The 25,885-nt window shown below is 29.0% G+C and overlaps 1 protein-coding gene and 1 long non-coding RNA gene across 3 annotated transcripts in view; one reads left to right on the top strand and one right to left on the bottom strand.

Moving 5' to 3' along the window:
* Herp (Homocysteine-induced endoplasmic reticulum protein) overlaps positions 1-23,037 on the bottom strand; it is a 48,209-nt gene extending 25,172 nt beyond the window's left edge. The window contains exons 1-3 of one of the 2 annotated variants that reach the window (XM_075361039.1): positions 22,803-23,037; positions 8,718-8,872; positions 2,620-2,923 (exon numbers count right to left, since the gene is read on the bottom strand). In XM_075361039.1, coding sequence (XP_075217154.1) covers positions 2,620-2,923; positions 8,718-8,858 — 445 coding nt within the window. In that variant the 5' untranslated portion in view covers positions 8,859-8,872; positions 22,803-23,037. Of the gene's footprint in view, positions 1-2,619; positions 2,924-8,717; positions 8,873-22,582; positions 22,737-22,802 lie in introns of those variants that run through there. The other variant, XM_075361040.1, reaches the window with a different exon arrangement.
* LOC142321037 (uncharacterized) lies at positions 10,515-17,227 on the top strand. The gene is made up of 3 exons (XR_012755557.1): positions 10,515-10,584; positions 15,193-15,257; positions 15,994-17,227. It is a non-coding gene; the product is annotated as an uncharacterized LOC142321037 (long non-coding RNA).
* Positions 23,038-25,885: the final 2,848 nt, after the last annotated feature.

Here is a 25,885-nt window from a genome sequence, read left to right as displayed (position 1 = left end):
AGGTCTCCAGGTCACTATTGTCAGTGCAATAGTTTCCACCTTGGGTTACAGTTGCATTTTGTCAGATGTCGCAATGTCATCAAGTGTATGTGTAAAAAGAAATAGGGTAGAATGTTGTAATATAGTTGTGTAAGGGTATATATTGTAAATTAAGTAGTGTTCTTGGTGTAGTGTATGTGTAAAGTGTTCTGCAGTTCATCAATGTGTAGTGGGAAGAAAAGCTGCAGAGCCAAGGCCTGTGGGGATGCCAACTCCCAAAGTCTTAAAGAATAAGACTGCCCGTCGGGGTGGTCTTCTAACACTTCTTCCACTCTCCTCTCAATTCACTGTAAAGAAATCCAGTTAAGATTTTTGATGCACAAGTACTTAAGCTAATTGTTCTGTATTCTTCAAATTTATCTGCTCCTGCTTTTTATTGTATCATTACTATAACACTCTTTTTGAAGTCTGATGGAACTTCCCCTTTTTCGTAAATATTACACACCGGTTTGTATCTATTGCTCCCTCACCTCCACTGCGCAGTAATTCTGCAGATATCCCGTCTATCCCATGAGCCTTTCTGCCATTCAAATCTTTTAATGCTCTCTAAATTCAGATCTCAGTATTGTATCACTCTTTTCATCCACTTCGACTTCCTATTCTTCCTCTATAACACCAGTTTCTAATTCATTTCCTCCATATAACTCTTCAATATATTCCACCACCTATTGACCTTTTCTTTTGTATTATAAATCGGTATACCATCTTTGTTTATTTAATTATTAGATTTTAATTCATGTATCATAAAATTCTACTTAACTTTCCTGTATGCTCTGACTTTACAAATGATCATTTCTCTTTCCACTTCTGAACATTTTTCTTTTGCTAATATCCACTTCCTGTTTATAGTATTTCTTAATTGTCTATAGATAGTTCCTTTTACCTTCTTCATCACTAGCATTCTTATACTTTCTAAGCGTTCTTCCATCAGCTGCAATAGATCCTTTGATATCAAAGGTTTTCTGCCAGTTCTCTTTGTTTCGACTAACTTCGCTTCTGCTGATTTGAGAATTTCCTTTTTAACATTCTCCCAGTATTTTTCTTCTATATTTTCAACCTTATTTTTTTTTACTCAGACCTCTTGTGACGTCCTCCTCAAAAATCTTCTTTACCTCCTCTTCCTCAAGCTTCACCAAATTCCACTGATTCATGTGACACATTTTCTTCAGGTTTTTAAACCCCAATCTACAGTCCAACATCATTAAATTAGGTCGCTATCATTGTCTGTTCCAGGATAAGATTTGCAGTCGACAAGTGGAATTCTAAATCTTTGTTTAGATATAATCTACCTGATACCTTGCAGTATCACACGGCTTTTTCCGTGTGTATATTCTTCTATTATGTGTTTTAAATTGGGTGTTGGCAATTACTAAATAATACTTTGTGCAAAACTGAATAAGTCAGTCCCCTCTTTCATTCCTTTTACCCAGTCCGTATCCTCCCACAATATTTCCTTCCTTGCCTTTTACAGTGGTTGCATTCCAATCTCCAACTAATATTAAATTTTCATCTTCTTTTACGTGTTTAATTGCTTCGTCAATTTCTTTGTATACACACTCTACCTCATCATCATCATCATCATCATCATGGGCACTTGCAGACATATAGACGTTAACAACCGTTGTTGACTTAGGTTTTGATTTTAACTTAATTATAATGATTCTATCGCTAAGCATTTTGAAATACTCTACTCTCTTTCCTATCTTCTTGTTCATTACGAAACCTACTCCTGCCTGCCCATTATTTGAAGCTGAGTTACTTATTCTAAAATCACCTGACCAAAAGTAGTTTTCCTGTTCCACCTAACCTTGCTAATTCCCACTACATCTACATTTCCCTCTTTAAATTTTCTAACCTACTAACCTTTTTTAGATGTCTACCATTTCATGCTCTGACTCGTAGAATGTTATTTTGTAATTTTCTGGTGACTCCTTCCTTAGCAGTCCCCACCCTGAGATCTGAATGGGGGACTAGTTAACCTTCAGAATACTTTACCAAGGAAGACGCCTCCATCATTGTTACATGAAAATGGAGATAGCTACATTTTCTTGAAAAAAAAAGACAACTGTAGTTTTCCTTTTCATTCAGCTGTGCATTACTCAGAAATTGAGTGATGTTGATGCGGCTGTTTAGTCTTCTTAACCTACACACTTAACAACTAGTGCCCTCTTTCATGAATCATTCTGTAGTCTGGCTCTCAACAGATACTTATCTGATATGGTTACACCTTCGGTTCAGTTACTCTATCACTGAGCATTCAAGCCCCCTCATGATCGACAAGGTCTCATGATTTATAAAGGGAGAAATAAATTCATGTTTATAATACAGTTTTCTTATGAGCACTGCTATTAACACAGGCTAACAACATGAGTTATTACTGAGGTTGAATTAATGTCGTACATTTTATACGATTTCTAGCAACATAGTTTTTTATTTTTATTTTTGAGTACTGCCTTTCTCTCTTAAGAAATAAATTACAGTAAGATCTAATGTTTTTTTCATAAAATATATTCAATAGTTTGATTTAAAAAAAAATATATATTATATAAATATAAATAACACAAAACTTTTATAACTGACCAGTTTCTGCTTGAATATGTGTTGTTGATCTACTGTTGAGATTGTTAGTACGACTGTTATTACTACTGTTAGTGTTACTGTTAACAGAAACACTAGATGCACTAGAACTGGTTGAAGCAACACAAGAGCCAGGGTTGTTCCTACTACTGACATTAGATGAAGATTTAAAACTATCACGTGGTGGTGAACAAACTAGATGTACCGTGTGATTCTCTTGCCCATCGTAAGTTCTCAATACATCCTTTAACTGTACAGAATCCACTAGCAACTGTCCAGAATATATTAACTTTTGGTCTTCCAACCTCTATAAGAACAGATAAGAATGATTAAATAATGAAACATTATTTACCTAATTTTAGAATTAACAATAATTTATTCAATGAGTATACGGGGTAATTAGCTTTTAATAAATGTCAACAGTATTTTATTACAAATTAAAAGTAAAATTGCACCAAAAATTACTTAAATATGTATTTTATAAAGACCAATCCTTAAATGGGACTCAGGAGTCTGCTGTTTATTTTTAATTTACACTCTTACTTGGATGTTTCCAAAAATATTCCAGATAGTGTGGAACCACCAATCAGGTTGTAGTTGCATCTACTTACAAACTGATGTTTTTCATAACAACTGGATTATCTATAAACAAACTGGCATGAAATTTCAATTTTTAAAATCATATTTAGCAAGCTTACTTCCACAGAACAATAAAATAAATTACATAAATATTACCTTTAGATGGTTAATAACATGTTGACATTTGTTAATGGCTAATACCAATACCCAATAACAGTCAATGTCACTTACATAATATAAAAAGAAAAAAATATCTTATTAAAATGTCAGCAAATATTTATTTCTTTCAATTATTTTATTAACCGTGTAATTCTCTTAATAAGTAATTTTTTTCAAACGAACTATCAAAATAACTTTTTAAAAAAATACTTTTATAATTAATTTTATAGTAAAAATTGTGTTTTCTATTCTTGTTCATTAATAAATCAATTAGGAAAACAAATAAAACCATTAAGTTCAGTAAAAGTGACACTTATGTAAATATAACAGTTTTAAAAATCTATCTTCAAAATAGCACATGATGCGATATAAAATATCATTGCAACAACTGTTCTAATTTCACGGTACATACTTCTAATAAATCAATAAATTAAATGCTTAGTAGATTAAATGACAGTAATTACATATACTCTGATGACCTAACAGGAATAGATATATCTTGGTGGTTCATCAGGAAGATTCTTAGCTGAAATCCCAATATTTATATTTATGCTATTTTTAATGCTTCACGTATAGGGTTAATCATGAAAAAAAAATTGTGAAAATATTATAATGCATCACGAAAGAAAAAAGGTTGCCTGTGAAGAAATTAAACTGTAAAACAGAGTTTTATACCGTGTTATATCTTCCACATTTCCACAATACTGTTTTGGACTGTGGTTTATTTATCTACAACTTTGTCCAAAAATATTAAAAATTCAAGTTTGAATATTTTAAAAAACAAAATTATATTTGTCATTTAAGTTCTTTTTTAGAAATATTAGATAAATCTGAATTTTTTATATACTTCATTTTATGCAAACTTAAATACATACTCAAAAATTTAACAATTAACATATAATTTTTTTTATTCTGCATCAATTTTATATTTATATTATAGTTATTACTTCATAAATAATTTTCTTTTGAATTAATCTGGAATGTAACCAGTTTCTTGTTAATTATAATTTTGATCTTTGTAATGCTATATTGAGCAATGTTTTTTTACCATAGATTCCTTTGTTCTTCCAGGCAAATCCATGAGCAATTCATTTTTGTTATTCATACAGTAAAAATAGTCCACCAGGCTGGTTTAGTGGGAAAACTCATCATCGCAAAACACTTATTAATAGCACTTATAAACACTTAATAATTTTCAAAGTCTAATGTTCTCAGATTCAAATCCTTGTAAAAGGTTGGCTGCTTTTATAAATATGAATTCAGACAGTGAAAACCAGTGGTACTTTGATGTTTGGGGCTCAATTAACCATAAATCTCATCTCAGAAATGATTGGGCCTAGTATCATGATTGGGCCTTCATACATATCATTCTCATCTCACTGGACTGGGGAAGGGAGTTGCTAATTTTCACGAGTTGAAAAGATTGTAATAAACACATTAGGAATAATATAGTAAAATGGATAAAAGCAAACCTGCCATTTCTTATTTCATTAGCTAATATATAATTACACAATGATCTGAAAAAAATCTATTTATTTATCCGAGACTGTATAGATGAGAAACATTGTGATTGACAAAGAATGACTGCAGGCATTTGAAATCTGGGTACAGAAAAAATTAAGCGGACAGAGTGTATAATGAATTAGTGAGTAAAGTGATCAAGAATAGAAGATTTATTAGAACAATTCTGAATAGAACAATTATTGGCTGGGACATATTATGTGAACAGAAAGCTTGATTAATAGACAGCTAGAAACATTGGCAGTAGCTGCAAAAATGTTGCTGCAGATATTTTTCTTTTTAATTGTTGCTGAAAAAAAATGATAGGTAACAAGTTGTAAATTATTTATCCTGTTCTGGCATTTTTCGTTTTAAAAAATTGTGGTAAATATTATTTTCTTTAATTATGATTTTTTTTTAATTCTACCTTGGAAGGGGCGAAGAATGGTAAAACAAATTTGAAAAATGTTTGCAAATCTCCCTAACTTCAGACTACACTAAATGAAATATTCACTAGATTGGGGTTTATAAATATCTTCCTAGTAGGGTTTGTTGGGTATCGATAAGAACCGGACGACCAAGTACAATTTTACCCTTATGGACAACCAAGTACATTTTTACCCTTATGAAAATATACTAATATTTTAAAGATGCATGTCAACTGTTTTGAAACTGACATTCTTAGGTAACTGTAAAGTTAAGGTCTGTACTGATCAAACTGTTGCTATGAAGAAATTACAATACAATGATAGTTTTTATAAATTGAGCAGGCTTTAATTTTTATTTATCATTATTATTCTCATAAGCATGAGTTTTATGAACACAGGGGGGTCCAGGAGGTAGAACCCCTAACCGTGACGGGAAACGCGACTAACCATAAGCATGGTCTAAGCTGTAATGGGGATGCGTTATTATATATTTTTTTATCACTGGCATAAAAAAATTATGGGTAAGGAAAGGTATATTTTTGATGTAGTTAGATTATTTATAATGATTAGAATCAATAGCAAATTTTGTTTTTTAATGGTGATATATTTATAAGGAAGGGAAGCTTAAAATTAACCAAATTTTAAACTTCTATTTCTAAGAAAATAAAAAAAAGAATTTACATTAATAATACTGATGAAAAATACATTCAGGTTCAATAATTAAGTTACTTGTCAAGTAAGTAAATTATTAATATAATACATTTAGTTTTTTTTTTGTATTTCAGAATATATAATTTTATGCATAAATTTCTGTTCACATGTATTATTTTAATTATTACTAATACTACTATTACATGGATTTTTTCTTTTTAATCACTGTTGTAAAAAAGATCCAGCATAGGTTAGGAGAAATTTTTGTGCAGTTAGACAATTTGAAATTTATACAAATGTTAGTGGACAAGTTTAAAATTTATTAAATTTCTTAATATACATATATCAAAACAATTTTACTTATTTATTCCATGAATTTTAATTTTTTATTGTGATTATTGAATTGCTTAAAAAAACAAATTGCAATAAAAATATTACTTTATGATTATTTACTTTTAAAATAAAATTATTTAGGCACGGTATTAATTAATAGAGATTAGTTTTAATTTATTATAGGCGAGAATATTTTAAAATAACTGACGTGGATTAGTAATAAGTAAATATTAACTGTTAGCTTATTAGCTCCAATGTACTGTAAACAATCCCATAGCAACATGACTAAGTTGCCTATAATGTGAGTATGTGATTGTTGCTTGTAGCAAATGGCATACAAAGCTACTATTGTTACTGTGGTTTTAGTTTAGTAGTGGCATGTTATCACAAATAAATAATAAGCAAAACATTTTTAATGAATCATGCTATACACTTCAAATCCATTATTTCTAGTTATTGTATAAGAATGTAATAAAGTGAGATATGATATTCTCTTTTTATAACTAATTAGGTATATAATGATAAATGTGACTAGTTTAAAATTTACACATATTAATTAGCTGAATACAAAAACTGTTATTATTCACAGTTTTTATCGTATAAAAATGTTAATGACAAAATTTCAGTAAATATCATCTATGTTCTTATCAAAATTATTTCTTAAATAAAGTATATTTTAAAGAATGTAAGAACTTTTTGGATTAGTTTAATAATCAAATTTCAGCAGTACAACGTAAAATATTAATTCTTCACAACTTATGCTGCTCTTAAGTCACAATGATGAAATTTTAATTACTTATTACTACACATTAAGTTAGCTTTGTTAAAATTTTTGTGATGTGTCCCTTTTGAGTATTTCAGTTTGAATACATCCAATTTTACACACATTAAAATATCTAGACTTCTAAAAAAACATTAAGGATATGACTGCCAGATCTCAGGCCTTTTCAAGAGGTGGTTTCATAGTTTTACACAACCCAAAAAAAGCCCTCCCCTAAAAAAACTGGAAGGCAAGTCTTATTTTTCCCTCAAAAAATATTTAGTTCCAAAGTTAGAATTTTGTGTTTTTTAACTTAAACTTTCAATTAGCTTTTTAAAGATTCTTCTTTCAACTAGGTCAAAATATAGTACATTTTTCGCAGACTAATGCAGTTTTTGTTAATATCTTTAAAAATAGTAAGTTATTAAATTTTCCACAAATCTCAAAAAAGTTCAGAAGTTGAACCCGTCTATACAAACAGGCTGCTTAAAATAATAAATATGAACATTCAAAAAATAGAGTTTTCCAGTCTTTAAATATCATATGCTAAATAAATATATTAAATATTAATTAATAAATCTTTCAGCAATTATCTGGGCGATTTGAAATGGTCCAACACTGATATGAAGTGACAAATGTAAAAACCAAGACTTTTGCTTGAATTGCAATTTATATCGTACAGACTGAAGAATAAACCAAGTAATAATTAATTGTATAATTGCATATAGCTGCTAAATAATAAATGTAGTAAATAATGGTTTTAATATTTTAACAATTTTACTCCTTGCCTACATAACTTTCAATTTCTAACTGTTCAAAAAAAAAAAAGGTAACAAACAGTTGCTTCATTGGAAAAGATATACTATGAAGTAGAGTACAGATATTTCTGTATCACAAGCACATTTAAATTTTATTAGAAAAATAAAAACTACTGAATATAATAAATTCAGTTGTTTTTGGTTTGATAATACTTAAATCACTAAAATTACCATATTTACGTGTTAGTATGTGGATGATAAAAGTACAATATTTAAAAAAAAAAATCTGGACCTTGATATTTATTTCTGATTTTAGGAAAATTAAAGACATAATTTTGTTGTAGATTGCTACAACATACACACTATTTTTACCTCGCACACTAATGAGAATAACTTCTTTTAAGTTTTACTTCTAAGAGAAATAAACTCAATATCTAAATGTATAAGCTTAAATGTACAATAAGTTTGATTGATGCTGACATCTGCAGTAGACTGGAAGTATCTCTGGCAATCATAAGGTTCAGGGGTTGAATCCCAGCCAGGCATAGTGTTTTTCATACACTAAATAATTAATTTCATTCAATATTAAGTAACTACAATTGCATGTTAACCCACTGTTATTGGAGCAAATAAATGTTGAAACAAAAAAATATGATATTCCAAAAATCTCTGATGTCTTAGGTGGAGGAGTTTGTTGTATTGGGCCCCACTGTCAGCTCCATCACTTGTTAATACAGCATGTTTTCCTTCAGCCAGGTATATCATCTCTGGTTAGCAAGGTTAAGAATTTTAACATAACGTCCTAAGAAAAATTTAATACAATAATCAAATAATTGGGTGCTTTCAAGATTAAAGGAGCAATTTTCCAAGACAAAAACTGAAGCTAAAATTGTAAAAATATAGATTTAACTAGATGAAAAAAAATCTAATCACCGGTTTGCTAGGATAAACTTCTGACAAATAGCCTTTAAGTCGTTTTATAGTCCAGTTTAACTCGCAATGAATTGTCTGATCTTCAATTTGTTGATTTGGTGCCTTTACAACGATAGTAACAGGCATCTCGATACCATCCATCAAATCTGCACGCACTAAAACATAAAAAAGAACAGAGTAAAATAAAAAATAAACGGTAATGAAATCTCTATAACTACATGATTAACCACTACAACATTAGAGACACAGGAAGTTTGGTTCATAACAAACAGGATGTTTTTTTGAAGTGTTATATGATTCTAGAATGTACAGTTTAATAACAAAAATAGGCAGATTAAAAAACCAACATCAATTTTCACAGTGCATGATTATGAAAAATAATATATAAGCTTTGTTATTTTCTTTTTTTTTTTAAATAATAAACATAATAAAACCACACAAAATTGAATTCATAGATATCACAATCAAACTAATTGAAATACTGTTTACAAGTTTTTAATGGTAATTAGAAAGATAAGGAAGAGAAAATAAAGCTCTATCATGTTACTGATAGTAGAAAAACAGAAATAAATAGTGAAAAATTATGCCATTTAAAACATTAAATTAATTAGAAAAATAGAAAAGTATAAGTACTAATAAACTTTATGTATGTGAGCTTACAAATGCATAATTTCACACCAACAACAGATTAAATTTTTGTTACTTTAAATAAAGGTTAATTTGGTCACTTTAGTTTAACACATTTCAAGAAAATGGCTTGTAAAAATAACTTAAACAAAAAATCCTGTAAACTTTGAACATCCAAGCAGAGATTAATTCACAGTATATTTGTTACATTCAATGTTCTACTGATATTAAAAAAAAATATTGATGATGAATATTAAGTTATAGCTTTAACATATAAATATTAAGTATTAGTCCTCAACATTATTTATATCATAAGGATTTAATGCTCTCCCATTATTGGTAACCACAATTTTATAAGTGGATAAGCGTAATCTGATAAGCATTATTGTTGATGTGTAGAATTTGGTACAAAATGTAAAACAGTTTATTACCTCTAGCATTAATAAATCAACAGATGTAGACAATAAGAAAATCCCTATATGATAGCAAACACTGATACCAAATAACTAAATTATTCTGTCAGAAATAATTGCATAAAATTAAAAAAAAAAATCTTCATCAGAAGTTTAATGTAATGTTACTTAGGAATCACTTGACTGAACTTTTGCTGCTGATATCTGAATAACAAACCACACTATAAAAAGATGATAGTTGGATAAGCAACTATGATTTAAAGATGTTGTTCAGGCAGCGCTGCTGTCAGGCACCATGCGATATGAAATATTAGTTTATTTTTCTTTTCAACATAATTTGAACTTTATTAAACATGTGCTTTACTCATTAATTGTTAGTGCATAACAAAACCATACGAAACAAACTCGTTGCCAAGCTCGTTGGATTCAATGTTATGATATTATCGCAAGATGAATTAAATTATAATTGTTAATACAAATCAATTTTTGTTTTATTCACAGTCCACTTAACATAACAAAACATAATTTGGTCTTGTTCCTCTGGGCTGGATATTCGGAGTTTAACACATAGTGAAACCAATTGAATTTTATAATCGTGAGTGTAATGTAACATTGTACCTAAATTCTGTTATTAAAGAAAAAGAAAGAAATGAAACATCCAGCTGTTCATACAGTCTAGAGACAGTGTAAATATGAAAGTGTGTCTTCAATTAATTGCTGCTGCCTGTGATGAATCATATGCTAACAATTAATTGGCTGTATGCTGACGTAATTCCTAAGTAAAATATGTATCTTCATCATTGCTAGACATCTTGGATTCCAATGTGGTAAGCTAACTACCTAAGTCAATAATACTTATACTGTTAATGCTTGTTTATATCTGTCAATATTTTGGCCTTAATTACCCAGTTACTGACTTTGTATCCTATGCTCAGATTATCATTATGTAATCTGAGCCTATTACTATAACCTAGATATTATTTCCTTCATTCAAGTTATGTCTTTCAGCTTTGTTCTTTGAAATGCGTCCTTTACAAAAATCTAATCTAATCTTAATTAACTACTTTATTTTTACAATTATAAAAATGTCTGATACAGATAAGGGAGCTAGTAAAAGCAAATGCACAGCAGATGTGCTTCAAGCCCAAATAAAACAAAAAAAAAAATCACCAAAGGGATAGGCTTAAGGGTTCCATTACACGAATAAAAAGGTTTATGGAATTGTTTAGTATTAAAAATCAAAATATTGAACTGTTACAAGTTAAATTCAATCATTTAATCATGACCTGGCATAAATACGATGAGGTCCAAACATTTTTAGAATGGAATGTTGAAAATGAAGAAGCAGACAAGAAAGAAATGGGAACACATATTCCATAATCTTCATGCAAAAAAAGATATTAAATTCTAATCGTGAAGGGAGACTGCCCTCAAAATTTTCTAATTCACTTAAAAATAGTAATATTTGTTCAAAAAAAGATTAATCGATTACTCTTCCTCAAACTGACCTACTGAGATTTAATGGTTCTTATGAGAATTGGTTAGCCTTTAATGAGTTTTTCTGATAAGTTAACATTAGTCCAAAAATTTCATTATTTAGTATCCTACTTGAAGATTCTGCTTGGCAGTTAATTAAAAATTTATCACTTACAGCTGACAATTATATGGTTGCATGGAGCTTACTTGAAGCTAGATATGCAAACAGCAATCTCATAACATCAAAACTTGCTCGTGAAATACTGGATATACAGAGTATTCCCGAAGAATCTGCTACCAGCTTGACTAATTTTATTGACACAATTTTAAGTGATATAAATGCTTAAAGGCATTAAAAATCGATACTAACTATGTAGAATTTATATTAATTCAATTATTTGCACAAAGCTTAGATCATTCATCTGTACGATCTTGGGACAGTCGACTGTCAGACAACTTTGACAGCTAAATCTTTTCTATCTACCAATGAATTTGTTTTTCTTTAAAAACGGAGACAGATGTTAGAGCGCTTTGCCTCAATATTTCACAGAAATCCACTGCAGAAATACATGGAATCTTCCTCATCTTTATAACATTTAGATCAATCCAAGTGGGATAAAAAAATTCTTATCATGTGCATGCCTGATAAGAAGATTTTACATGCTATGGCCATCGTTAGGGTTAAAGATTCAGACAATTGATTGCAATCCTGCCGTGTATTACTTGATGCCGGCTCTCAGGCCAATTTTATTACTGAAAACAGGGTAGAACCCTTAAGACTAAAATTACAACAAGAAGATTTACCAATCTCCGAAATAAATAATGTTTCTGCTACGAAAAAATATAGTGTAAATATTTAATTGTAATCCAACTATGAGAATTATTCTACTTCTATTAAATGCTTTGTTCTACCGTGTAATACAAGTTTGATGCCCACTGCACGTATAAATACAAACATGTGGAAATTTCCAAAGTTTGTGTCACTTGCAGATAGTAATTTTAATACACCCAGTAATGTAGACAAGTTAGTTGGATCTGAATTATACTTACATTTAATTAAAAAGGGTCGAATCAAGATAGGTGAAAATTTTCCAGTTATTCAAGTAACTAAATATAGAGCCTATAAATATATAATATATATATATATATACAAGCCTATAAATATAGAAGAAAAACCTCCTTGCATAACATTATTAGTCAATTCTGAAATAAATATTCAAAATCAATTGAGGTTTTGGGAATTAGTAGAGACTGTCACTAAAGATCGCACCAAAGAAGAAAACTTATGTGAACAGCATTTTCTGGAAAACTTGAAGAGAGATGAGGATGGAAGTTAAATTGTGCAATACCAAAAATTCTGAACCACGTTCCTCTAGGCAACTATCTTAACAATGCCCAACATAGATTCCTGGCTTTAGAGAGAAAACTGAACAAAGCCAGTTCTATGAACTGATTACAATAATTTTATGAATGAATATCTTCAACTTGGTCATATGTAGATGATTCCACAAATACAAAAGATTATTCAACATTTAGAAGCGATATCGAGGATCCATACTACTACATCATGCAGTGTTAAGAAAATAGCACTACAACAAAAACATGAGTAGTCTTTGATGTGTCTGCCAAGGCGGAAAATGGAATATCACTCAATGATACCTTGATGAGGAGATCTGTTGTCCAACAAGACTTAATCAATATATGGTTTAGAACTCATCTTTATGCAATGACTGCAGATGTTACGAAGATGTATCAACAACTGCGTGTTGACCAGAAAGACTGATTTGTAATGGATTTTGAGGTGAAGCTCAAGCGATGAAGAAATCAAACACTATCAATTAACCACAGTGACGTATGGAACTGCATCTGCCTCATTCTTTGCAACAAGATGTATAATTCAATTAGCTGATAAAAATAAATAGTCTCTAGAGATTTTTACGTGGATGACTTACAAACTGGTTGTGATAATTTAAATGATGTAATACAATCATAAAGTGAAATAATTTCGATCCTTAAACAAGCTGGATTTGATTTATGCAAATGGAGTTCAAATGAGCCCATGCTTCTAAAGTGTGCAGCTGAATTGGACAATGCTAATCACACATTTAATTTCTCTACTCAAGCTATTAATACTTTAGGTTTAATCTGGGATTATCAGAGATATTTTGTGTTTTCAAATAAACTATAAAAATCACAATGGTCTATTCACTAAAAGAATAATTTTAGCGATCATATTGTCCATATTCAATCCAATAGGCCTATTAGGTCTAATTATTATGCTATACAAGATATTTATGCAAAAATTATGACTTCAGAAATTGAAGTGGGTGATAAATTTTCAGAAAATCTCCTTTATGTTTGGTCTGATCTCTATGAAAAGTTCTCATTTATAAAACAAATTCGTGTTCCAAGATTAATCAAACGGACAGAAAAAAATAGTTGATTTAAAATTACATGGATTCGCTGATGCCTTGAAGGATGGCTATGGTGCTTTTATATATCTACATTCTGTTCTGACGAGGGAAATCTCACAGTCAATCTCCTTTGCTCAAAATCAAGAGTGTCACCAATGAAACAGATCACCATATCAACATTAGAATTATGCGATGCATTTTTATTATCAAAATTATTCAAAAACGTTGCTGTTGTGCTTTATGGACAGACTCCACAGTTGTTACTTTCTTGGATAGCAGCCCACCAACAAAATGGAAAACTTTTGTTGCCAAAAGAATATAAGAGATTCAAGAACTTCCTGAAAACTGTAAATGGGGGGACATGTTTATTCTAAAGAGAATCCTTCTGATATACTTTCTTGAGGAAAGAGTGCAATTGAATTACAAAATAATCAGTTGTGGTGGAAAGATTCTTTTTGGTTAGGCCAGCAAATAAAAAACTGGACTAAGAAAATGCTCAAGAAATTAATTTTTAATCATCTAATTGTTTAAATGAACTTCACAATGAATCTAAATCACTAATTACAAATACTAGCTTGACAGATTTATGTGATTTGTTTTTCTCATTGCCAAAAATGATAAATGCATTGTGTTATTGTATGAGATTTATTAAAAATTTTAAAAACTAATCAAAATAAAAATTATTATAAACATGTTTTATCTATTGAAGAGAAGGAATTTATTTTAATGCGATGTATTATTCAGACTCAAAATATTCATTTTCAAACTGAAATTAAAGAATTGCATGCTAATTCATATGTATCTGAAGTAAGCAAACTATATTTGTTGCATCCATTCATAGATGGAAAAGGTTGTCTAAAAGTGGGAGGAAGATTGCAATTATCTGATTTGAATTTTGACAATAAGCATCCTATCATTCTTCCACCTAAATCTAATTTAAATAAGTTAATAATTGAAAATGAACATCTTAAGCTTTTGCATACAGGGTCTCAATTCTTCCATTTTCAACTTCATGAGAAATATTGGATAATGAACTCTAATTTCCACCGCCACTGCAGTAGAAATTAGGTGTTATTGATGACGTACATCCTGGACCAGACAACTTTGTTCGAGTAGCGGCAATTCGTACGCCAACAGGGACTTGTAAGAGATCTATCACTAAGATACACCCATTACCCACTGGGCACCAGTGACCGAGATATTTTTTTCATTGTTTAATTTATTAATTATTCTTCAGTTTGTTATTTTCTATATTCAGTTTATGTTTTTGAACTTTAAAAAATCATACAGATTTCTGGTGGACAATATGTTCAGACAGCGCTGCTGTCTGGTACAATGTGATATGAAACATTAGTATTTTCTTTTTTTCAACATAATTTGTTTGTATTATATTAAACATGTGCTTTATTCATTAGTTGTTAGTGCATAACACGCAACCATATGATATGGCCTAGTCGCCAAGCTTGTTTGATTCAATGTTATTATATTATTGCAAGATTTATTTAATTATAATTGTTAATACAAATCAGTTTTTTTCATTCACAGTCAACTTAACATAATGAAACAGATGGCTTGAAATTGTCTCTAATCAACAGAAAAGGAAGAAATAGGTATGTATAGTATATTACAAACACTGAGTTAAATTAAACCTTTTGAGAAAAAGTAGTTTGGAAAAGAAAAAGTTTTTGATAACAGTTTTTCCTGGTTAGCACCGACAATTTTGTCTACAAAAATAATTAAAATGTAAAACATAACCAAAAATAAGAGAGGAGTTTTACACACAAGAGAAATCTCATTCGGCAGGAGTAATTTTCATACCACCTGATCATTTTTAAAATAATTTTTTTTTTAACTAAAAAATCCTTAAAATCTAAAAGTGTAAAACATTGGTTAGAAACTAGAAACCAAATTTTTGCATGAGATTTTCTCAGTAGGCCTTATGCCTAAATAGTGTTAAAGAGAAGATCTATCTGAAACAGCATTAACTACATAAATTAAAAAAAAAAACACAAAAACAAAAAAAAACATAGATTTATTATTATTACTCATGAGTTTCTTTAGTGAATTAATCATCTAATAAATGTTATATGCAAATGAAACTATAATCAAATCCAAATATAAAACAGTTAATAAATAATAATGAGCAGTAAGTATAAATAATAGCAATATGATGATGATAACAATAGTTATTAATAATAATATTATTATCAATTACAAACAAAAATTTAATTCAAGAGCTAGCATTCAGTAGAATTATTGTTGTAACAAACAATATACCAATAAGATACCTTAAAATACAACACAAATATATTTGTTATATTAATTTATATATATTTTTGGTTACAGAAAGGTTAGAAGAAATAAATGCTACAGTTTTCAGTTTGTTTTTTGTAATGACTAATTATAATATTTCACCTTGGCAATGTTAATAATAAACAAGTAGGGCTGTAAAACAAAAAGTTATTCTGTCAACAGTCATTACATGATTAAAAAAGTGCTAATAACAGAAATAAATAACAATTAAAAAACTGACCTTTACAGATAGAACTGCCTATTAAATACAATTATAGCTGATTACAATAATCAAGAATATATAATATATATCATTATGAATGTATCACTATTGAGTCAGACCAATATACTCTTTCTTAATGATGCAAGTGAACTATATGTGTGTATATATATAACTTATGTGTGGTATATAAGCGTTTCCAAGAAGGTCATGAAGATGTTCAAGATGACGAGCGCCCCAGATGCTCCAGCACATCAACAGATGAAAATGTGAAAAAAGTGAATGAAATGAATGATCACCAAATCACACTCAGAGAAGTCGCTGATGATGTTGGGATATCAATTGACTCATGCCATGAAAGTTTTTTGGATGTTTTGGGTATGAAACGTGCAACAGCAAAATCTGTTTCAAAATTGTGAATTTCAAACAAAAACAGCAGTGAATGGAAGTTTCTCAGGAGTCGCTAAATGAAGTCAACAATGATGCAGAACTACTGAAACATGTCATAACAGGTGATAAAACATTGGTTTACGGATATGATGTCAAAACTAAGGCTCAATCGTCCCAGTGGAGGCATTCTGGATCACAAAGACTGAAAAAAGCTTGACAAGTACGGTCAAATGTGAAGGTTATGCTCACCACGTTCTTCAATTTTAACGACATAATGCATCATGAGTTCTTGCCACAAGGTCAAATGATCAATAAGGAGAATTGCCTACAAGTTCAATGCCATTTGTGTGAAGTAATCTGAAAGACATGCCCAGATTTGTAGAGAAACAATTCATGGCTTTTGCACCATGAAAATGTGCTTGCTCACACTTCATTGCTTGTTCGTCAATCTTTAGCTAAAAGCAACACTGTAATGACACCCTAGCCGCCATATTCGCCAGACATGGCCATGTGTGACTTTTTTCTATTCCCAAAAATAAAGAGAACCTTAAAGGACCATCGTTTTAGAAGCATAGATTGTTAAAGTGAATAGCTGAAAGAGCTAAACACTATTCCAAAGATCGAGTTTCATTAGTGTTTCAGGGATTGGAAAAAGTGCTGGCATAAGTGCATAATATCTAATGGGGACCATTTTTAATGGGATAACATTACTGTAGATGAATAAATAAAATTCTTTCCAAAAAAAAAAATTCTTGTTACTTTTGAACACACCTTGTATGTATAATAACATTTAATATATTCCAATATAATATAATTAGATGAATAATATCAATAATGACTGACATTACTGTATATTAAAATTACATTAATCTTAAAGTTACTTTAGGTCATGTGACCTTTTAGTGGCCAATCAAATTAGTACTCACATATTATGTTATCATATTTATAGTCTTTGGATGTTTGTTCCTTTTCAGTATCTATTAAAATTACAATGTTACACATTTCCTAATTTTACCTTCCAAACTCTTTTCTATAATCTGCAGATGGCGCAAATGATTTTGCTATGGTTTTAATAAATCTCCATTGGAGTCTGGGATATGCAAGTTAATATAATTTATTTATCTCAGTTTTGGCAGTTTTATGGTATATCTTTTTTTTTTAATTATTAAAAAAGTCAAGTTTTTCCACCATTTTGGGGTCTTAAACTTGCATTACTAAACTGATATTTATATATTTTAGTAAACCTTACATTAGTGCATTTGAACCAAACTGATAGCTTACACAGTTATTGTGTAATGATTATTTTAAAATTTTAACTTTGGCCGTCATTTCATGATCGAACCCTATGGTCGATCATGGCTATTTGTATATTTTTGCAATCCTCTAATGATGGTTAATTTGAATTCGAAATTCAAATGAGAGTCAAAAAGTATTCACACATGTAAATATTGAATTTAATAACAAACTGTTTGTTTGTTGAGATTTATTTAAGACAAATTCACATCTTATTGATGGCAAAACTTTTCTGAGAAATTTGAAAACAAAGCACCAATGAAAACTGATATTTATTAACTGATTAAAAACTTTTATGAAGTAGATTTAATTTTCAACAAAGCCATCCATGAGAAAGAACAGTTAAAATGGTAAAGTTTCATATAAAAACATTAATCAAGAAATCAACTATCTAAAGATATTAAGAAAACAAAATTAATATTCTTTATGTTCAGCCTATACTTTTGTGATAATGATATATTAATCAAACTTAACATAGGCTTTTCATAGACTACCTACTATCTAGCTAGAGATGATGGATTATAAATTAAAAACTAGATTCTAGTTTACAAAGGCATTTTAGATCTGGTATTTTTTTTTTTAAATTATGTATACATCATTGGTCAGAACTGAAAGACATGATCAAACATTTCAAATATTCAATAACATTAAAATTTTTAATTCATCTTTTATAATTATTTTGAATAAATGATTTCTGAAACACAGAAAACAAAAATATTCTAAATCTGAATTGGTGAGAACACAATATAAGCTTAAGATCTGAGACTAACTTTCTTCAATTCTAATTCCAGAAACATATTTTCCAGACTATAATTGAAATTAACAAAGTAGAAAAATATTTAGTACTAAAATGTTAAGTGTCTGAAGCACATACTACTATTAAGAACTATGTAAAACACATGACATTTTCAATGATATAATATAAAATTTATTTAAAAATAATAAATTAACTCAGATAATGAATGATTAGGAAAATATGAAAAAAAAGAACTTTCTATGTTAGGATATTAAATACTGCACTTTTATAAAGCTAAATTAAATTAATATACTGGGTGATCATTTGAAAAGTTACCACATATATTATTCAACAGCTATTAGTACCATCATATTTTTGTTTGCAGGCATGTAGATGATTCTCGGTCCAGCTACACCTACCAAAAATTTAAATGGCAATGGTAACATTTAATTACAGTAATTGACAACCTGAAAAAATAATGAATTTTGATGAAACAAAAATTAAAATCAGCTCAGTAGGTGCGAAAAATAATTTGGGGTAGTACTTTTTTAAATTTCAGTTCAACAAACATAACTATAAAATTACATGACTTTTTAAACCATTTGAAACTAATCATAAGCTATAGATTAAAACTGTGAAATTATTTTTAAAAAATTACCAACACAGAATTTTGCTCTTAAATGTTTTCTAAATTTTGAAGGATTGAAAACTTATATTTTTTTTTAATGAGATGATGTAGCTTGTGACACATCATTGGAAGGCCCTTTGAATGACATGTAATTTGGTAGAAATAAAATAAAAATTGGTTCACTGGTATTGAAGTTATGATTAAAAATGTGGTTTTTTAAGTTATGTTGGGATATTGAACCAAAGCATTAGGTCTGTCGTCCAATCTTGTAAAAAATATAGGTTTTAGGTTTCTCCAGCATTGAAAAAATGTACCAGTAAATACAGCAATATAACATTAGGTAAACATACGAAAAACCAATAATAAGAACTGGAAATACTAATAACAATTTGCAACTGTAAATACTTTTTCATCTGTCAAATTCCCATCTATAAATACTGGACTGATTATAATATCAGTGTAAATCCAGTCCACACATTTATTTTTTCAGGATGCTGTGCGTTTCTAACATTGAAAACACAAGTATTTACATCGTTTCAGTATCAGCAGTTATGTTTATTAGCAAAGCCTTTTAGAAAGAAGGTGAATTCATCAGAAACACAAACATTTTTCGTAAACATTAGATTGGTATCTATCAATCACATCATTTCTTCACAGAATTCAATCCTACTGTCAACATCATCCTCATTCAGTTCTTAATGCAGTTGAATTTTATACTGAAAAAATTTATTCAATTTTAACGTAGCAAAAACAGAACCATAAGAAACCTGTTTCACGGGATATTTTACAAATTGGGCTCTGAGGATTGCTACTACATTTCCTGAGATGTTAACCAAAGTTAATTTATCTAAAACCATTTTCCCTGCACACTTATTCATAACAGATCCTGTTTCTTGGAATTTTTTTTACAAGTTTTACAGTGTAAGAATATGAAACATTTTTATTTGGATGCAGTTCATTAAATGCTTGGGCAGTTCTTCTATCACATTTATTTAGTTCTGGGTTTGTAAAAATCAGTTCAGTCCTTTCTTCCAGATTGTAAATCATTTCAGTGAGACAAATTTACAAAACACAAAAAATGAAAGACCAAATGCAACACAAACCAAATGCAATTTTAACTAAAGGACACAACAATTAAAATAAACCATGGTGATGAAATAAATCCAATAAATACTTTTGCCACTAATTACATACAATATGAAAGGAAACAATTTGCAACAATTTACCACAGAAACTAAGATCTCAATAATTGGTAGAAAATTATAACCTGTTATAAAGATAATCAATTTTTTAACATTTTGCCAGCACAGAAGTAGGTACCTTATTATTGGTTTTATCGTTATGCTGTGTTTACTGGTATGTCTTTTCAATGATGAAGAAACCTAAAAACCACATATTTAACAAGAATGGATGATTTCAGACCCTAATGCTTTGAATCAGTAATACCGTATCCCAACATAATCTAAAAAAAACATATTTTTAATCGGAACTTCAATACCAGTGAACCAATTTTATTTTATTTGTACCAAATTACTTGTCATTCACAGGGCCTTCAAAATAAGTGTCACAAGCTACATCGTCTCATTTAAAAAAAATATGTTGTCAACAATTAAAATTTGGAAAACATTTAAGAGTGAAATTTTGTTTGTAATTTAAAAAATAATTTTCACAGTTTTAATCCACAGATTATGATTATTTAAAATGGTTTTATTAGTAATATCACGTAATTTTATATTTTTGTTGGACTAATATTTAAAAAAATTACTATCCCCAAATGGTTTTTCGCACCTCAAGCAAAGGGTGGATGGAAAATTCCCTTTTCTACAAAATTCATTATCTTTTCAGGTTGTCAATTAATCTAAGATTTTAGTGTTGGGATAGGTGTAGCAGAGGGGGTGGGTACCACCCCTTTAAAAATATTTTTACGAAGCTTCCCCCTGAGAATGGTATACATGCCTGCCAACAAAAATACGATGAGACTGACAGCTGTTGAATAATAGATGTGGTAACTTTTCAAATAATCATTTGGTATAAAGATTAAATAAAGTTATAGTAAACTCATTATCGCTTTTTAAAAAGTTTATTTAAAATATGAATGCAGATTTTTTTTAAATTCTGTATGTAATGTTATTTCCAATAAAATTAATTTATAAAAAGAAGGATTTGTGTGGGTTATTAAAATTTGGGTGGTTAATCCATTTAACACACAAATAAGAGGTAATAAATTGAACCTCAATTTTTAACTACATATAATATATGAACCCAAGACAAAACTACAAAAAATAAAATGATTATTTAATTACTTTTTGGTATAATATATTCCATCCTAGTAGTATATTAAGTTTAATATATTTAATTTATGTTTTTAAAAATGTTTCTGCTATTTCAGTGAATAAATGAAATATTACATGAAATAAAATGAATCATGTTCATAAAACTATAAAAAATGTCAAACGTTAAAATTACTAAAACATGAGAAATTGTACACTTTTAACTTGCATTATAATCATTTCCAATAATATCTACTGTATATGTAAGTGATATGAGAGTATGTTAATTTTAAAAGTATTATGCCTAGAAAGTGATTTATTTATTATCTCAAGCTAGTTTACACAAAATGAAAATTTCATATATACTAAAGTTCTTTCTTTTTTTTTTTTATTGAGAAATGAGTTCTGAAGCAAGTGAAAATGTCGACCTTGATTGGGATTCAAATCCAGAGTTCTATGTTTAGAATTACAGATGTTACTACTCCACCACGTATCAGGGAAGTGTTACAAAAAATTCTATTGCTTACATGTAGGTACTAAAACGTTAAGCCCTAAAACATGAATATACTCATGTCATACTAATCAAAGATTACATTTTTTCCAGAATGAGAGAAACCGCCAACTGGAAGTAAATATTTAATAAACCCAAGAAAGGTTACGTTAGTTAATGTAAAACTATAACTTAATTACAAAATAGCAGACAAAAACACTTTGATTAAACAATAAATAATATTAAAAAAATCACTAAATTCCCATCACTGCTTTAATGTAAACTACTATTGGTGGTCTTTATAATTTACTTATTCAATATCAGAGAAAACAAAATTAATACAATCATTCACATAAAATTATTTACAACTAAAAATTTCATTTATAGAAAAATGTAACATAAAATTGTAATACAATAAGGAAAGTTTACAAAATCATTAGCATAAAACATATCATATTTGTTAGTCTATAATCCGTTAACTTCCAATGAAATACACAATAGGTTATGTAACAGAATTTTTCTGGTTAAATAATATATGCCAAAAGAAAACACTGTAGAAAGAAAATTCTATACATTATTGAACAAACACTTCAAATTGGCTATTAGTTTTACTTACGTCTACGGTGAATATCAATAGCGAAACAAATCTAAACATATTATGGCTGATGCAACACCTAGGCTAGAGAACAAATTGAACAAAATATTGCTCATTACTGAACGTAGATTATAAATTAAGACAAATAAATTGTAACTTAACGACAAACTTCATATTATTAAAATGTTATAAATACACTGAATGTTAGCAAAAACAAAGGTAACAAACTGTTTTTACTTACAGGCGTTAATCTCTGCGCTCAAGAATAAGATGAAATACGCCAATATGTTTTACTGAATAAAAAGAAAATAACAAAAAATTTACCTAACCAAAGAAACCGAAATAAAGGCCGAGTAGACGTACATACGCAATACAACTGAAGTTATTATTCTCATCTGTACCCAGCAATTATCAGTGATCAACGTAAATGTTATATTGAGTTATGATTGGCAGTAGATTGATGAAGCACACTTTGACTTTGTTCATTGGTCGTTACATGACCTTGGCGTTATTAAAGCAAAACACATGTTTACTGTTGTTAATCTCTAGGTTGCATTACTAAAAACCAGCTGACTGTCATTTAAGTTAAAATAACTTATTCTAAAAATTATGAAGAAATGGAACGAATGAGTTACAATAGCAACATTCAATCACCTTCATCTGTGAGTGTAATTTTGTTGAGTGGTTGAGTAGGGAGTAAAAACTACTGTCAAAAGAGAAAACGTACTTTCTTATAGCATTAAAGAAAAGTAGTGAAAGTCCTCTACTACCTGACAGATACGTCTTTTCAGGTGATTAGTCTACGCTGTAGATTCAGATAATATGGATCCCAATGTTCAAGAAATTTGATTTTATTATACTAAGTTTATGGAAAACATTAAATGTAGACGATGTACACTTGCGTTTGTTGAAATATAATAATAATAATTGTTATTATGATGATAATTTTATTGTGTTGTATTAAATAATTGTGGTTTTCAAAGACTTAAAAATCTAGAAAAAAAGCACTTAAAAATCAAAATAAGAATCTTCTCACTTCAGTCTTTTTTTTCTTTTTTAGCCTCAGTAACTACCTTTCAGATAATACTTTAGAGGATGATATGTATGAGTGTAAATTAAGCGTAGTCTTGTACATTCTCAGTTTGACCATTACTGAGATGTGTAGTTAATTGAAATTGGGTTTCTCATTTCAGTCTAATTGAAGGTATAAGTTTCAAATATCAGTTTAAGTTTATCAAATATAGTTAGAAATGTACACAAAACTCTTCATGGGTGATATAATTATTCGCAGCACATTGAATTATCCTAATATCAATACACACCTTTTCATATAGCCTACGTGGGTGTAGTTTTATAATCTAAACTTAGTACAAATTAGTTAAACTACAAAATTATGTAAAAGTAAATGAGGACCATCAGTTAAACATATCTGTATTTAATGATGATTACAATTAAGTATCTAGTACATCCAAACTGCTACACATATCCAGATCAACTAAATTCCATAGTAACAAAAAATACCATAATTAAATCCTTTCAGACAATATGAAATTTACAAACAAATTTATCACTGACAACATACTATGGTTGCCCCAAGAAAAGTGATGAAAGAGTGGAAGTAGCATGGTCAGTAAGATCTCTTTCATCAACTGCAACTGTTTTTAAAGTTCAAGTTCATTAATATTACATGCATATAATCAAGAAAAACTGCTACGTAAAGCTCTTGAGTGGATATCACTACGGGCATTAGTGAATTGTATAATATGTAATTTAGCTTGCCTACAGTTCTAACAATTAAATACAGTGTAGATGAAATATATCTTTTTGATAAAGTATATTCTATTGAAGTTTACTGTCAAAATTTCATCATTAACTCTCAGACAACTTAAAGCATTTTATATTTTGTTGTGAGATATGGTAATATTACAATGTACATCTGACATTAGACAATGTGTTCAACAAAAACTATTCCTACAGGGTAAATATTTTCATCTATTCTTTAAGATAGTTAACAACATTTTTTAATGGTCTTGATACATTAAAAAACTGATAGCAATAATTAATTATATGTTTGCACAGTCATATATAATATATAATGAATAGTCTGTAAATAAGCTCTAAAAAACATTTTAACCGTTCAAAGAGAAGTAAACATATATAGAACAAATGATTTATCACTACATGTGTATGTAATCTCAATTGTTGATAACAGACTGTTCTAGATTTAGCTATGTGTCATTAAGTTCATTATATTTTTTGTAGCTTTTGATTTATTTATTCCTTTTTTTATTATGTTGATTTATAATGGTATAAAAAAAGTGTTAGTGTTTGTATAATTAATACTTGTAATACTAAATTTTCCCTGATGAGGATAGCTTATGAACAGATTAATTAATTTCAATGATTTCTTTGTTTATTTCTGTTTCACTTCAAAACTATTAATTAATTTTAAAAAAAAGATGGTTGTTTTGTTATGGATGATATTTAATCATGTATTTTTTATATATTATTCTTGAATTTCATTTTGAGTAAAAATTTAGATTAGTTTTATAGTGAAACTAATAAAAGCTCCTAATATAATTTTTTTTATTTTTATTTTGGGGGCAGTTTCTACTAATAAAGAATCATATAGTTTATGATATTTCTTTGTACACAAAATAAAAAGTTGTTATTGCTTAAATTGCTTTCCATAAAATTTATTGTAGCTTTTATTTTGAAATTTTCATTTCTTATCTTTTCCTCTATTTTTGTAGTTAAGGTAAGAAATATAAGCTAAAGGTGTGATTTTGGCTGGTTGTGTTCAAGTGAAGTTGGTGGATCAGCTATTACACTTAGTAAAATAATTGCTCCTCTGTTATAAAAACCTATATTATGTGAACAAAATAACTATGAGTGGCTTGTAAATTAAATGTTCCCATTGTTATTAAATTACATTAAAAAAAAAAAAAAACAGGTTTCAACCTAAAAATCTGAGAAAAAATGTTTCGTGTATGTATTTCTTGTTTATACTAAGTGATAATCTCTGTTTCTGTGTATTGAAAAAGATGCAGAATCTAATTACAAGTCAAAATCCTACACTCAGAAGGTGAAAACTGCAAAAATCAAACTATTTTGTGTTTTGTTGCATACACTGTTTGATAGCTTTGCCGTTAAGTAACTACATATCATGATTGTTATCTATTTTGTTTGAGCGTATCTGCAATGCCAGCACGTACCTGTCCACCATTTTATAGCACTTGGAGCCATAATAATTGGCTGGTGGTCAGCTGTACTCAGCGTTAGCTTCCCATGGCAATGTGGTAAGAGTTTTCCCTTAAGTAAACT

This window comes from Lycorma delicatula, chromosome 3, assembly GCF_047948215.1.
Source record: "Lycorma delicatula isolate Av1 chromosome 3, ASM4794821v1, whole genome shotgun sequence".
NCBI lineage: Eukaryota > Metazoa > Arthropoda > Insecta > Hemiptera > Fulgoridae > Lycorma > Lycorma delicatula.
Note: the sequence above shows the minus strand (reverse complement) of the source record. Positions and strands in the feature narration are given on the sequence as shown.